The sequence below is a fragment of the Sorex fumeus genome, unplaced genomic scaffold (genome assembly GCF_029834395.1).
Source record: "Sorex fumeus unplaced genomic scaffold, SorFum_2.1 ptg000122l, whole genome shotgun sequence".
NCBI lineage: Eukaryota > Metazoa > Chordata > Mammalia > Eulipotyphla > Soricidae > Sorex > Sorex fumeus.
This window is the reverse complement of record NW_026606179.1, coordinates 22,214,267-22,228,986: the sequence shown is the minus strand read 5'-3', so window position 1 is coordinate 22,228,986 and position 14,720 is coordinate 22,214,267. Positions and strand designations below refer to the sequence as shown.

General features: G+C 43.9%; 1 protein-coding gene and 1 pseudogene across 2 annotated transcripts in view; one reads left to right on the top strand and one right to left on the bottom strand.

The window, feature by feature from the left end:
- The first annotated feature begins 1,108 nt into the window (after positions 1-1,108).
- The window catches only part of UBA2 (ubiquitin like modifier activating enzyme 2), a 29,696-nt gene continuing 16,084 nt past the window's right edge, over positions 1,109-14,720 (top strand). For both annotated transcript variants that reach the window (XM_056136611.1, XM_056136612.1), the window contains exons 1-8: positions 1,109-1,295; positions 3,873-3,956; positions 5,135-5,205; positions 7,123-7,187; positions 8,874-8,974; positions 11,578-11,699; positions 12,855-12,922; positions 14,412-14,533. In XM_056136611.1, the coding sequence (XP_055992586.1) occupies positions 1,158-1,295; positions 3,873-3,956; positions 5,135-5,205; positions 7,123-7,187; positions 8,874-8,974; positions 11,578-11,699; positions 12,855-12,922; positions 14,412-14,533 (771 nt within the window). In that variant the 5' untranslated portion in view covers positions 1,109-1,157. The remainder of the gene's footprint in view (positions 1,296-3,872; positions 3,957-5,134; positions 5,206-7,122; positions 7,188-8,873; positions 8,975-11,577; positions 11,700-12,854; positions 12,923-14,411; positions 14,534-14,720) is intronic.
- Positions 8,292-8,496, bottom strand: LOC130044414 (40S ribosomal protein S29-like; annotated as a pseudogene).

The window sequence follows — 14,720 nt, the reverse complement described above, 5'->3', positions numbered from 1 at the left end:
GCTTAGAAATTACGCTGGCAGTGTTCAGGGGACCATATACAATGACCAGGATCGAACATGCATTGGCTGTGTTGCAAGGTAAACCGTCCTACCCGCTGTACTATAGCTCTTTCCCCAAGTTTAGTTCTAAACTGCAAGGTATAGGAGTGCATTATAACAGAGTTTAATACTACTATTAACTATTTCGCCTTTGATTGGATTTAATTAACAAATATATAATTTGGGGCTACACCTGTGTTCAGGGTTGACTCCAGCCTCAGGCTCAATGCCCAGGGACCACTCCAGGTCAAGTTCGGGGGACCATAAGTGGTCCTTTCTCTCTGGCCCTTTTTTGACATCCAAATTTTCGTTGTCTCTGCTCACTATGTCTTTTTTTTGGGGGGGGGGAGAGGAAAGTGAGGGGGACCACATCCAACGATGTTCAGGGACCATATGCGGTACTGGGGATCAAACCCGAGTCAACCGCGTGCAAAGCAATAGCCCTTCCCTGCTCTACTCCTTCGCGGGACCAAAAATTATTATTTTTTTTGCTTTTTCGGTCACAACCGGTGGTGCTCTGGGGACCATATGGGATGCCGGACCTCGAATCCGGATTGCCTCGTGCGAGGCAAACGTTCTACTTGCTGTACTATCGTTCGGGCCCCTCAATTCTTTTTATTTTTTCTTTTTTATTGTTATTAAGGGAGTAGCATTTGTTTTCTTCTTCATTCATGTTGCTATCGCTGTGTTTTGCAGGCGCCTTACCTGAAGCTGCACTACCTCTCCAGCCCCCCTGGAGAGTATCAGGTTTTGTTTTGAATTCGTACCGGCCCTTCGCCTGCGGGGACAACCGGTTTCCAACCTGTAACAGAGTCTGGGCTGCAAGTCGCAACACCAGGCTCTCGAGCTTCCCGAAGCCGCGAGGCCCCGCGAGCATCTGCGAAAGTCTCACGGGAAGCGCGGCGAAACGCTCGGAGTGGAAGGGGGCGGGGGGAGGGGGGGAGGGGGGGGATTGAGGCAGCCGACCCTCGCCCGGCCAGGTGGCGCCGCCCCCGCGCGCGCCGCACGCCCGGCGCGCCCGCAGTGCGCAGGACCGGAAGCCGGGCCGCCCTTCCCCCACCCGCTTCCGGTCGCCCCTCAGTTCTCCCGCCTCCGCCGCGGCTCGTGGTTGTCCCGCCATGGCACTGTCGCGGGGGCTGCCCCGGGAGCTGGCCGAGGCCGTGGCCGGGGGCCGGGTGCTGGTGGTGGGCGCAGGCGGCATCGGCTGCGAGCTCCTCAAGAACCTGGTGCTCACCGGCTTTTCCCACATCGACCTGGTGAGGCCCGAGCGGCGCGCGGGCTGAATGGCGGGCCGTGATGCCGGGGGCCGCGGGGGGCTCGGGGCCGGGACTCTGGGAAGCTGAGGAGCTGAGGGAGCGAATCACCAAAAAAAAAAGCCAAAAAACCCCGAAACAAACAACAACCAACAACAAAAAAACCCAAGCAAAACGAAGAGCCTCGGTGGTGGTGGTGGTGATGGTGGTGGCGGCGGCGGCGGCCGCCCGCGTCGTGGAGGCCGGCGACGGGGCCAGCTCCGGACGCCGAGGAGGCCGCGAGCCCGCGGTTTCCGGGCGCCCCGCGGCGCGGCCGCCGCCCCCCTCAGGCGCCCCTCAGACGCCGGGTCGTCGCCGCCCGAGAGCGGCCCGCGGCTTCGGCGGCGGCAGGAGGCGAGCACGGCCCGGTGTGGGTGTGGTGGCTCCTCAGTTGGGAGCTCGCTCTGGGCTCGGGTAACGCTCCGGAGCGCAGCGGGGGCGGTCGGAGCATCCCGGGGCGCCAAGCCTGGCGCTCAGAGCCCGGCGCTGCCCGACGCTCCGCGGCGCCGTTTTTTTCCCCCCCGCCCTCCAGTTTATCATTTTAACCGACGAATGGGAGCTAACCGACGACGAAACGGGAGCTGCCCGAGAGGGTTTTCAGTCACTTGAGGGTCTCGGAAGTAGCGGAGCAAGTGGGTCCTGGGTACCTCGCTGTTGTCGAATTCGTATTTTTTCTCCTGGTGGTGGTGGTCGGGTTGGGCGGGGGGGGGTGATTCGTTGGAGTTGGGAGCTTTGCGTTGGTGCGGGAAGTGGCTGTGGCTGGACATTTTTTTTTCTTTTCAGGTTTTGTTTCAAAAGTTAAATTTAGGGACTGGAGGTGTTAACTTGGGAAGTGAGTTCCGAGTATTTCAGTGGGAACGTGTCATGGGAAAAAAAAAATTCAAGTGACTGGTTGAGGGTGCAGGAGAGAAGTAACGCTTCCCTTTGTTCTTTATAAGAATGAAATCTTCCCAGCTACAAAACACGAGTGTGCGTTAAGTGATAACTACTAATATTGTTTAAAAGGCGCGCTTTTTTTTTTTTTTTTGTAAAGCCGGCCGTGAATTTGCTTCCTGGGTGGGGGAAAAAAGCCAGACCTTTGGATTTTTCTTTTAACTTTTTTCAGTAAACTTGCCGAATGCAAATAAGAGATTAGGTCACTACATGTCTCCGTAATTTTCAGAAACTATAACCAAGCATTTGGGATGTTTCACGGTTAGAACCTTTTACTACTTTTCATAGAAGTTTATTGAAATGGAAGGACAAAATGGTTTTTGTCATTCTATTGTGCTCTTATATTTACTTTTAAGAAGCAGGCACCGCTTTTTTAAAATCATATACAGCTCCCTTCACAGCCTTTAGGTAATTACATGCTGAACTTTAAAGAAAGCAAAAAAAATTGAGTCTGGGGGCCAGAGCGGTAGCACAGCGGGTAGGGCGTTTGCGTTGCACGCTGCCGACCTGAGTTCGATCCCGGCATCTCATATGGTCCCCCAAGCACCGCCAGAAATAATTCCTTAGTGCAGAGCCAGGAATGACCTCTGAGCATCGCTGGGTGTGACCCAAAAAGCAAAAGAAAAAAAAATTTAGTCTGATGCTTTGTAAGAAAACAGGCACAGTTAAGTATGTATGTGTGGGTTTTTGGGGGGGAGGGTGCATCACACCCTGCAGATAGGAATTATTCCTGGCATTGCTGGGGGGACCATATGGGATGCTGGGGATTAAACCTGGGTCAGCCTGTGCAAGGCAAATGCCCTACCTGCTTTACTATTGATTTTTAAAATAGATTGATAGGGAAATTCTGTAATTTCAGCAAATAAGCATTCTATTCCATTTAAGGAGTTTTAAAATATTTGAATAAACCGAAAAAAATACTCTAAAATATTTTTGAGAAAATGTTTCATATTCAAACCACTTTTGGTCCACATTTGTACTATTCCGGACTTTCTTCTGGGTTTGGGGTCAGGATAACTTGGAGTGGTGCTCCTAGGTTTCTGTATAATGCAGAGTATCCAATTGACAGCAAGGCAGGTGCCTTAACCTTATCTTTCAGGCCTCAGGCCTCTCTTGTTTTTGTTTTTGTTTTGGGGCTTCATCTGCCCAGCAGTATGCAGGGTTTTTTTCCTAGCAGTTTCTGAGGAGCCTGGAATACCAGGGATCCAACCTAGCTCATCCCTACCCATTGTATTATCACTCAGGCCCCCTCAAGCCTTTTTTTTCCCCCCCTTGGGCTTTTGGGTCACAGCTGGCAATGCTCGGGTTACTCCTGGGTCTGCACTCAGGAATAACTCCTGGCAGTGCTCCAGGGACCATATGGGATGCTGGGGATCAAACTCGGGTTGGCTGTGTGCAAGGCAACAGCCCCTACCTGGTGTACTACCACTCTGGTCCCAATGTGTGTTAATTTCTTTTAAAATGAATTTTGGTATGAATTTTCTGAAGAGCTTTTTTCTTCCCAGTGAAGCAAATATCAAAAGTTGGGGGATTGGATGCTGAGGGACGGCGATATTGCATGAATATACTGGGAAATTTATAATTTATCTGGGGTTTATGCATTTATAGATTGATTTGGATACTATTGATGTCAGCAACCTGAACAGGCAGTTTTTGTTTCAAAAGAAGCATGTTGGAAGATCAAAGGCCCAGGTAATTATTTCTCATACCATTTTTATTGATTTATTTATATTTTTTGCTTTGATGAATATTCTATTTTTGACATCAGATGATATCATTCTTCGGTAGGAGGGAGTACAGGGGTGGAGCCATCTCTTTGTAGCCAAATGATTGTGGAGAATAAAAATAGGTCTTGAGTAAAGAACTAAAAACTCTGACCCCTGTTTTTGGTCTGAAAAGTGCTCTGCCCAAACCAGTAAATGGTGTTCCTTTAGTATTTCTATTTCTCATTACTTTAGATGAACCCTGTGTTCCTGCATTCCTAAGGAAGTGGCTGTTGCCATATTTGGGACATAAACCACAGTCTGTTTTGTTTCTTTGAGAACTTCGTATCCCCTGAGGGTCTAGCCACTCTGGCCTGCCTTTGATTCCTTAAATTTTCCCTCCTGACTCTGAGAAATTTTTTCCCTTTGCTTTCTTCCTAGCCCTTCTGGCAAACTTTTACTCTTTGCTCCTTGTCAGTTTCCCATTTTTTATGAAAACAATTTGTTTTTTTTGAGGGAGGATTTTGGGCCACACCTGCAGTGCTCAGAACGATGCAGTGCTGAGAATAAATCCCAGGCCTCCAGCATACAAAGGATGCCTTCAACCCTTTCATCCCTTTCTTAAACTTAACCTAAATCAGATCTTCCTCTCATAACAACCTCTCCTTTTTCTAAGTGTGGTCTGTCAGGATCTAGCTTGGGTCATCTGCATGCAAGACAAATGCCTCCATCCTGTGTTGTCTCTAACCATACCTTTTTTATTTTTGACCACACCTCCTTCAAGCACCCTCCAGTTACATCTGAGGCTGTTGCTTCCTCCCAGAATTGTTCTAGTTCTCCTCAGGGTAGTGCACAGGTTGGAGAAAACTGATGTAGATGGTTATTTGGATAATGTGACTTGCTCATCATGTGCCTTATTCATGTCTTGGTATATAGAATATGTTCATAAAAGTATTTGTTAAATGATTGACACGTGGTTATTTTTGCTGAAGCTTACAATTCATTCTAGTATTTTATAAACTTGTTTAATGTTAAGTTAATGAAAACACATTTTTTTATGCTATTTTTGTAGTCCTTAGTACAAAATGTAAGGTGAAACAGCAGGGCTGCCATAAGTAGATTTCAAGTACAGATGAACAAAAATAACTCACTGTTTTGTTCTTCTAGGTTGCCAAAGAAAGTGTGCTGCAGTTTTATCCGAAAGCTAATATTATAGCTTATCATGACAGCATCATGAAGTATGCATTGATTATTATGTTGCAAAGTTGTTTTTATTATAAAACTTGGGGGTGGGAGAGGTGGGCCACACCCAGTAGTCTTGGGGGACTGAGATACTTGGGGTGGGGGTGTCATTTGGGGGGTGGGAGAGGTGGGCCACACCCAGGAGTCTTGGGGGACTGAGATACTTGGGGTGGGGGTGTCAAACCAGCGTTGGCTGTATAGATCCTGTTCTATCACTCTACACCTTTAATCTTCTGTGAGGGCATAGGGGACTGTACCTGGCAATGTTCAGTGGTTTCTCTTGGTTCTGCACTGAGGAATCCCTCCTGGCAGTGCCTGGGGACCCATATGGGGTGCTAGGTATTAAACTTGGGTTGACCATATGCAGGCCAAGCAGCCTACCTGCTATACTCATAGTCAGCACCCATATAATGTTTTTTATTACAAAGATGGTCTAGGACCAGGGATCTGGATCAGTAGTAAAGCATTTGTTTTGCATGTGTGAGGCTCTGTGAACAATTTTTTTTTATGCTATCCCCGGGGGATCCCCGGGGATCACTCTTGGGGAGTTTGGGGACCATGTGGAGTACCAGGGGAACCTAGGTTGGCTACATATGTGACAAGCACTCTACCCTCTATATTACTGCTCTGACTCTGAAAAATTCTTACGTAGGAGTCAGAGCTAGTACAGTTGCGTGTAGTTGACCTCGGTTCAATCCCTGGCACCCTATGTATTCCCTGATCCTGCCAGGAGTTGTCTCTGAGCGCAGCCCTGAGAACAGCCAGGGGAGTTACAGGACACCCCCCCACCGCCCCCCCCCCAAAAAAAAACCACTTTTTTATGTGATTACTTAAACTTTTATAAATATAGTGCTATTGGGGTTTCATTGGGTTGATTTCAGCTGTGGATACTTATAGAACCCTCCCAGAATAATTTGTTAGGACTGTGACTTTCATACTTAATGTACAAGAGCAGTAATTTCCAGAGTACATAAATGCTTTGTTCTCGGAGGTGCAGGACTCAGAACGAGGTTCAGTGGTAGAGTACTTGTCTTACATGTGTGAGCCCCTGATTTTATTCCTGGTCTTTTTTTTTTTAAGGCATGTTGGAGGGCAAGGCATTTTGGGCCTAAATTAATTTTGGGGGGTTATGGGGTTTGGGCCTGGTTGTGTTCAGGGCTTTCCCCTGGCTCTGGCTTTGTACTCAGGGAATACTCCTGGCACAGCCCGAGGGACCATATGGGTTGCCAGGGATTGAACCCAAGTCTGCCTCATACAAACATGCAAGGCAAGCACCCTACCTAGTATGCTCTGGCCTTTTAAACTACCTTTTACCTATAATTGTCTAGTTCAAAAGCAAATGATAACTAAAAAGGAGTGAGTTCTTGCTTGAGGACTGGAATTAGTCTTTTATTTTCTCAGGGAATTTTTATCTAATTTTTCTATTCTCTGGATAGTTGCTGTGCAAGCCTGACCATTGCCTTATGCCCCCCCCCCCCCCCCCCATTCTGTTGCTTTTCCAGTGCTTCTAAAAGTAGGCACTCTAGGGGACTGAACTCGGTCTGTTTCTAACCATGTGAGGTGAAAACCGAGGGCAGGCAGATCCTGGGAATGTGGTCTTTGTATGTTCCCAGGCACTTGTTGCCCAGAGAAAGGCCTGTTGGGATTAGTTAAGTCATACCATCTTTATGCCAGTTTGAGGCCCTGCTCTTATGCAGACATAACAAGCCCAAATGGACTCTAGCAACCCTGGGAAATAACCCAAAATTTGCATGTGGTTGGGAAAAATCAAAGCTTTATTTATGACAACAGATTGCTTACGTTAGTAATTCTTAATTTTTATACTTTAATTAGTATGTTTTTTAGGGTTCTTATACTATGAAGATCATGTACAAGGCAAGCTTTGGTGACTTCTGTTTCGTTTTATTTTGTAGCCCTGACTATAATGTGGAATTTTTCCGACAATTTATACTGGTTATGAATGCTTTAGATAACAGAGGTGAGATTATTTTAATTTTTTATTCTATATTTTATCTTTGCTTATTTCATTTTTAAAAACTACTTAGTTTCAATTAAATATTTCTTAGACTAGGGATATAAATACATGAATTACATAAACTTTGGGCTGGAGCGATAGCACAGCGGTAGGGCGTTTGCCTTACAAGCGGCCAACATGGCCGACCCGAGTTCGATTCCTCCGCCCCTCTTGGAGAGCCCGGCAAGCTACCTAGAGTATTCGATATGCCAGACACAGTAACAACAAAGTCTCCAATGGAGACGTTACTGGGCCCGCTCGAGCAAATCGACGATCAATGGGAGGGCCTTTACTTTTACTTTACTTACATAAACTTTGGGTTCAATCAGTAACACTGAAAAACCAAATGTGTTTACTTCTGAGTTAGATTCAGATTTGTTTTGAAATTTTAATTTTTGCTTTTATGCCATACTCAGCTGTGCTCAGGACTTAAATCCTGGCTCTCTATTGTGGGGGGGGGGTAAGGAGGTCATTCCTGGAAGTCCTCTGGGGGTATAGGGTGCCAGGGATTGAGCCGGGTCAGCTGTATGCAAAGCATGTACCTTAACTACTGTACTATCAGGTTCCTAGATTCTTAAACCTTGCCAATGATTGAAATTTTAATTAGAGCATATGCAAAAAAGAAATTGAGCTTTTATATGGGGTGCTAGGGATCAAACCCAGGTCAGTTTGCATGCAAGGCAGGTAGTCTTCCTGCAGTACTATTGCTCTGGCTCCAATTATTTGTTTTTAATATAGGAATTTTAGTTAAATTTGTGCTATGAATTTCTTGTATGAGACTGGAAAAATACTTTGTTCTGTTTTGGGGCCATACTTGGCAGTATTCTGGGCGCATCCTGGTCCTCTCAGGGATTCCTCCTGACAGGCTTAGGGGAGCCTATGACAGGCTGGGGGTTGAACTCAGGTCACTTACTTGCAAGACAAATACTGCAAGGCAAATACTCCACTCCTTTTTTCTTTCCCTTTGTTTCTTTTTTTTAATTGAAGTCACTTTATATTATGTACAAAGAGCTAGCATTGTTTCTGCTGCCGGGTAGATGTCTCTGATGACCAACTCCAGAAGTTCATTTAGTCCAACTTGATCAAGCCGATGTCCTTCAAGTACTGGCGGCACAAACTGAGGTCTTATTTCTGGATCAGGCTATGCCAGTTGGAGCAGGCATGGCAAGAGCTCGACCCCTGGCCATATTTTCTCGGATGGCTCCAATAGAGCTGCTGGTGACCTATCTAGCTTGCTCAGAGGCAACAAGGCAAAAGAAAGGAGCGGGCCCATGCGTGCGCTCTTGAAATTCTCTCGCTTTCAAGCCCTCTCTTTTTGGGGGGATGGGGAAAGACAGGGTTCAGACCCATATGGGGTGTCATGATGGAACCTTGGTCAAACAGCATGTAAGGCAAGTGCCTTACCCACTATACTCAAGCTGCTTCCCCCCCACCCCCCAGTTTTTTGGGGAAAAATTTGATTTTTCTTAGTGATTGTCTCAAATTTGATAACGATTAATAGTTGTGTTACTCCGGGTATATAAGAAAATTACCAGCAAAGTGAAAACTATGAAGTAGATTGGGTAAATGTCATAGTAACGTAATGTTTTCTTTTTTGTTTCCCTGGTTGTGGTGGTGTTTTCTTTCCTAATTAGTGTGTTTCCCTTTCAGCTGCTCGAAACCATGTTAATAGAATGTGTCTGGCAGCTGATGTCCCTCTTATTGAGAGTGGAACTGCTGGTTATCTTGGGCAAGTAACTACTATCAAAAAGGTAAAAGTTTTTTTTTAATCTTTTCAAATATTTGCGATTTACTTACATTTATTTCTATTTAGGTGTGTATAAGAAATCAATGAATTTGTTAGAGGACTGCTGGGGAGATAACGCAAGGGTTTGGAATACATGCATATGTGCTTAATCCCTGACACAGTGCCACTTTAGGAGTAATACTTTGGTATGGCCTAGAAGCCAAAAGAATAGTTCTTAGTAGCTGCAAATCTACAGTTCATCTTGTAGATGGTACGTGGTGAATCAGATTTGTAAAAAACTGTTTTTGTAAAGTCTCAGCATCATAATACATTTGCTATTCAGTTTTTTTCTCCCTAAAGCTATAGTTTGAGTCTTGGATCTTAGACATGCAAGGCTAGCACTCTACCTCTGAGCTATGGTTTTTTCTTTTTTTCTTTCAGGGTCTTTTTTGTTTTTTTTGTTTTTGCAGCCACACCTGGCAATGCTCAGGGATCACTCCTGGCGTGTCTCGGTACCATATGAGATGCCAGGGTTGGAACTCACTGTACTATTACCCTGGCCTGTCATTTAGTTCTTTTTAACAAATTAAAAATAGGGGCCGGAGGGATAATACAGGAGGTAAGGTTTGCTTTGTGTGTGGCTGAACTAAGTTTGATTCTCTGCAATTTTGGATTCTTGTGTTCCCCCAAGCCCTGCCAGGAGTGATCCCTGAGTGCAGAGCCAGGAATACCCAGGCACCTCTGGATGTGTTTCAAAAACAGAATTTAATTTAGTCTTTCACTGAAGCAGGATAGTTATTGGATGAAACTTACTTAGACTGATATAAGGAGAGGGGCCAGAGCAATAGTACAGCAGATGGGGTGCTTGCCATGCATGGCCAACCCAGGTTTAATCCCGGCATCCCATATGGTCCCGGGAGAACTACCAGGACTAATTCTTGAGTAGAACCAGGAGTAACCCTGAGTACCACCAGATGTGGCCCCAAAATGAAACAGAAGATGTAAGGGGAGAATAAGTGAAGAAGTACCTGTTCTAGAGAACAAGGGCTTCTCCAGGGGCTGGAGCCTTAGTATAGTGGGTAGAGCGTGTACCTTGCACACGCTGATCCGGATTTGATCCCTGGTATGTCATAGTCCAGTGAGTATGGCCAAGAGTAACCCCTGAGTACTGCCAGGTGTGGCTCAAAAACCAGAAAAAAAAGGGGCTTCTCTGCAATGGAGAAAGCAAGCAAAGGGACATAGAAATAAGAAAGATAATATCTTCAAGGGAGAATATGGCTTGACGAGCAAGCTACAAAATCAAAATGTTAAATATGGCCCAGGGAGATAGTATATTCTTTGCCTAGAATTAGGCAGATCCTGATTAGCAGGCACTACGTATAGTAGCTTAGCCTAGAGCTAGTAACATCCCCTGAGTACCACCAGGTACGGCTCAACACACACCCCCTTCCCTCTAGAAAAAAATGAAATTTTAGTTGGTCAGGAACATGACTCAGGTAATAGTATATGCGTAACACATGGAAGGCCTTGAGTTCTTTCTCTGGCACTGGGTAACTTCTAGTTTTAAAAAATACCATATATGAAGAAAAGGAAGTTACATTGCAGGTTTTGAAAGCTAAAAGTAATTACTCTAGGGCTTGAGAGAGTACAGTGGTTAAGGTGCTTGCCTTGCAGGTGGCAACCTGGGTTCAATTCCCGGCATCTATGTGATCCCCTGAGCACTGCCAGGAGTGATTGCTGAGCATTACCAGGTTGCCTACAAACAAAAGAAATTATACTTGGGTCAGAGAACAAGTACAGTGGTTATAAAATTGCCATACATTTGGCTGAGACAACCCTCACCTGTGTGCGCGACCCCCCCCGCCCTTGTGTTTCCCAGCACTGCATGTAACCCTCTGAAAAAATTACATCTACCGTTTACTATTCTATCTCTAGCCCCTCAAGGTTTTCTGTTCGATAGATATAATTTTTATTGACAAACACCATGAGGTACAGTTATAGGCTTACAAATTTTTGTGCTTGGGTTTCTGGGTCACATGTTTTTTAAAGATTTTCCTGGATTAACTTCAGCTGTTACCTATGGTTGTATCGGTTAGCTAAATATTTCTCTGGCAATTCAGGTTTTTTGTTTGTTTCTTTGGGGGGGGGGGTGTCACGCATGGCGATGTTCGGAGGCTATTCCTAGATCTGTGCTCAGTTTGACCTCTGGTCACACTTGGTGGTGTTCAGGAGACCATATTTGGTGACTGATTTGTTGTTTTGTTTTGTCACACCTAATGATGCACAGGGGTTACTCCTGGCTCTGCACTCAGGAGTTACTGCTGGCGGTGCTTAGGGGACCATATGGGATGCTGGGAATCGAACTCGGGTCGGCCGCGTGCAAGGCAAACGCCCTACCCGCTGATAGTGACTGAGATTTGAAGCACAGTTGCAGCAGAGAAAAACCTCCTTAACTATCTCTCGCCATCAGCTTTTATGTAGAAGTTATGTACAATATATGTCTAAAGTTTTGTTTTATAGATAGTAACTACTTGTATGTAGGTGACTGAAGGAAGTGTTTATATTACCTTAAAATGTTGAAAAACCTTAAATTATGGAATAATTGTTTTCCTCATACTGATTTTGCAGGGTGTGACTGAGTGCTATGAATGCCATCCCAAACCAACCCAGAGAACATTCCCTGGCTGTACAATTCGTAACACACCTTCAGAACCTATTCATTGCATTGTTTGGGCAAAGTATTTGTTCAAGTAAGAATATGTTTCTTTTCATATTTTCAGTATTGATGATGAAGTTGGGAGTCCTTTTTTTTTTTTTTCCTTTTGGTGGTGCCTAGGGTCAGAGCTCAGGTCCTTACCAATACAAGGCAAGTATTTTTTATCACTGAGCTATATCCCTAGCCTCTGAAGCCCTTTGGTGTTGATGTTCAGGGAATCCATGGGACCATTCCCAGAGATACTCATCCAACAGGCCAGCGGTTCAATGTTAGGTTCTGAGGATGTGGTACTGCTAGGGTCCTGTGTTGCAAGGGATCACCTGGACCAACCCAGTGCTATTTGGACCTCCAAGGCTGTATACAGTCTTTTCCAGGGAACCATGTGGTAACTAGTGGTTAAACCCAATAAAGGTGACTTCATAAAGAAATGTGAGCATTAAGTGAAGTAAGATCCAACTTAACAAAAATATCAGCATTTTCACTCATGGATTAGAATTTAAATTTTGTATGAAATACTTTCTATGAATCTGGAATTATATAAAATAAAACGTTTAGCATGATTGGGTTGTATTTATTTCAGAATTGCAAAAGTGAGTGAATACTTTTTCAGTATGAATCTCATATACTTTATTTTAAAATGAAGTATTAAATACTGTAGAAGAGCATTTTGTAAAATTTAGCGAATACCCTTTCATGACATTCTCTAAAATGAGAGGGATAAGAGATGAAATATAGTGGGTATTTCCACCTAATCTGGGTGCAATTCCCAGCACCCCATATGGACCCTTGTCCCGTCTCTATACCTGGTAGTATCAGGTATAGAGACAGGGTCTTGGGCACAGCATGCATAACCTGGTTCTTACGGTCTTATTTACGTGCAGGCACAGCATGCCCCCTCTCCCTCCCAACCTTCACTTTTTTTAAAATTTAGATTAGCACAGAAGTTGAGACAGTAGTATAACTCTAGAGATACGTATTAGGGACCCAAAATATGGCTCAGTGATAGAGTAGTTGAGTTTACTTCATGGTTGAAGTTAGAGTCCACCTAAATAGCTTGCTCTAATATTTAGGTTGAATATGATCATCTCTACTAAAGATTTGGGGTATCCTAAATTAGTTATTCTTAAGGAAATAGGAAGGGCATACTTTATTCAGAATATTATTACATAAAATACTTTCTATTTTATAGCCAGTTGTTTGGGGAAGAAGATGCTGATCAAGAAGTATCACCTGATCGAGCCGATCCGGAGGCTTCCTGTGAGTAAATTTGTATTTGGAATTGGTTTTTGAGTAAAATCTGTATTTTGCCAGTTCAATATTGACAGCATAACAGAAAATACTTTTATATTTGCTATGTATATTAAGTTTCTTTGATGCATCATTTCATGTTAAAATAATGGTAGGTTTTGGTTTAAATGTTTGCATGTGTGTGGGGAAGCATGTGATGCACATCCTGTGGTGCTCAGGAGGTCTTCCTGACTCTGCCTAGGAGTGACCCCTGACAGTAGTCATACTAAATATAGTGATGCCTGGGATTGAATCCAGTTGTCCCATGCAGAGCAAGCATATCACACACAGCTATCTAGCCCCTAAACAATGTATTTTATTTTATTTTATCTGACTTTTTTTAAATTTAGTTTTATGTTTATAAAGTTGTTCATGATGATTTATTACATTCAATATTCCAACACCAATTCCTCCACCATTGAAATGTATAAACCTTTCAACCACCATGATTTCCAGTTTACTCAACCACTATCGAAGTCTGCCCCAGTAGCAGGCTCTAAATGACTATTTCGTATTGCTTTTTATGAGTAATTCGCTAAAAATGGTCAAAAAATATTTTCTTAGAAGTGTGTGGAGATTGTTGTATTTCACCTTGGAGCTATTTAAGCTCTTATATAAGAGATTACTAACATTTTGTTACAGGTGTATTTTCTTAATCAAGATTGATTGCCTTCTATTTTATATCCCATCCAGTGTGGTGTGTGCTAGTCCTAGTATATCAGTGGTGTAGAGTTTGAGATGTTTCTCCAGGAATTATAAAATTTTTAGTGGAGTTAAATTTTTAACTGAATGTTGACTTTGGAATCCGGAAACATCTCTGCAGCTTGTTGATCTCTTTTGAGATTTATTCATGAATCTCTGGGTCATGGCCGGTTCATGAGCTTATATGGAGCCAGAGACAGTTCGTGAATGTGATTGCCAGGCTCTGGGAAGAACAGGGAGATGGGAGAGGTAGCCCATCCCTGACTACATTAGAGCCTGGAGATTTCAGTCACAAAACCTACACACCTGAGTTTTTCAACAGATTCATTTGTGGATAAAGCTTGTCCTGAGCCTGTGGAGTCCAGCCCATGAGAATGGCAGTGATTGGATTATAGAAGGTTTTTTTTGGCTGCCAGGGCTGTTTGGGTGGGTGGTGGGCTCATCTACCCCCAACCAATGATTTTTAAAATGGGTAGTTTGGTTCTTGATGAGGAAATCAGGATGCAGGAAAAAGCCACAAATCTGGTAATGCAGGGAGTTGTTCTTTGATCTGATTACAGTTGTCCTGTGGATTCTCTCCATGTAATCTACAGAGACTAAGGTAGAAAAAAAGAGATGGTAATGATTGTATTATTTTCTCCAGGAACTTAGAATGTGTCTCACATAACATTTATCTGTGACAAATTTTCCCTAAAAGAAGAATGAAAAGCTTGTTTGAAATTATTTGAGTTGAAATAAAATGGTGTATATTTTGTAGGGGAGCCCATGGAAGCTGAAGCCAGAGCTAGAGCATCTAATGAAGATGGTGAAATTAAACGTATCTCCACTAAGGAATGGGCCAAATCAACTGGATATGACCCAGTTAAACTCTTTACTAAGGTTGAGTTTACTTAATAATTATGAATAAGCTTCATACTATTTATATTAAGCTATGTATGGTTTTTTTGCCTAAGGCCAGTGCTCAGGAGATTGAACATGTCTTAAGCATGTACCTTTTCTCTGTCCCTTCATTATGTAAATAGGTTGCTTGATAAGTAGGATGAGCAAGCTTTGAAATTTAACACAT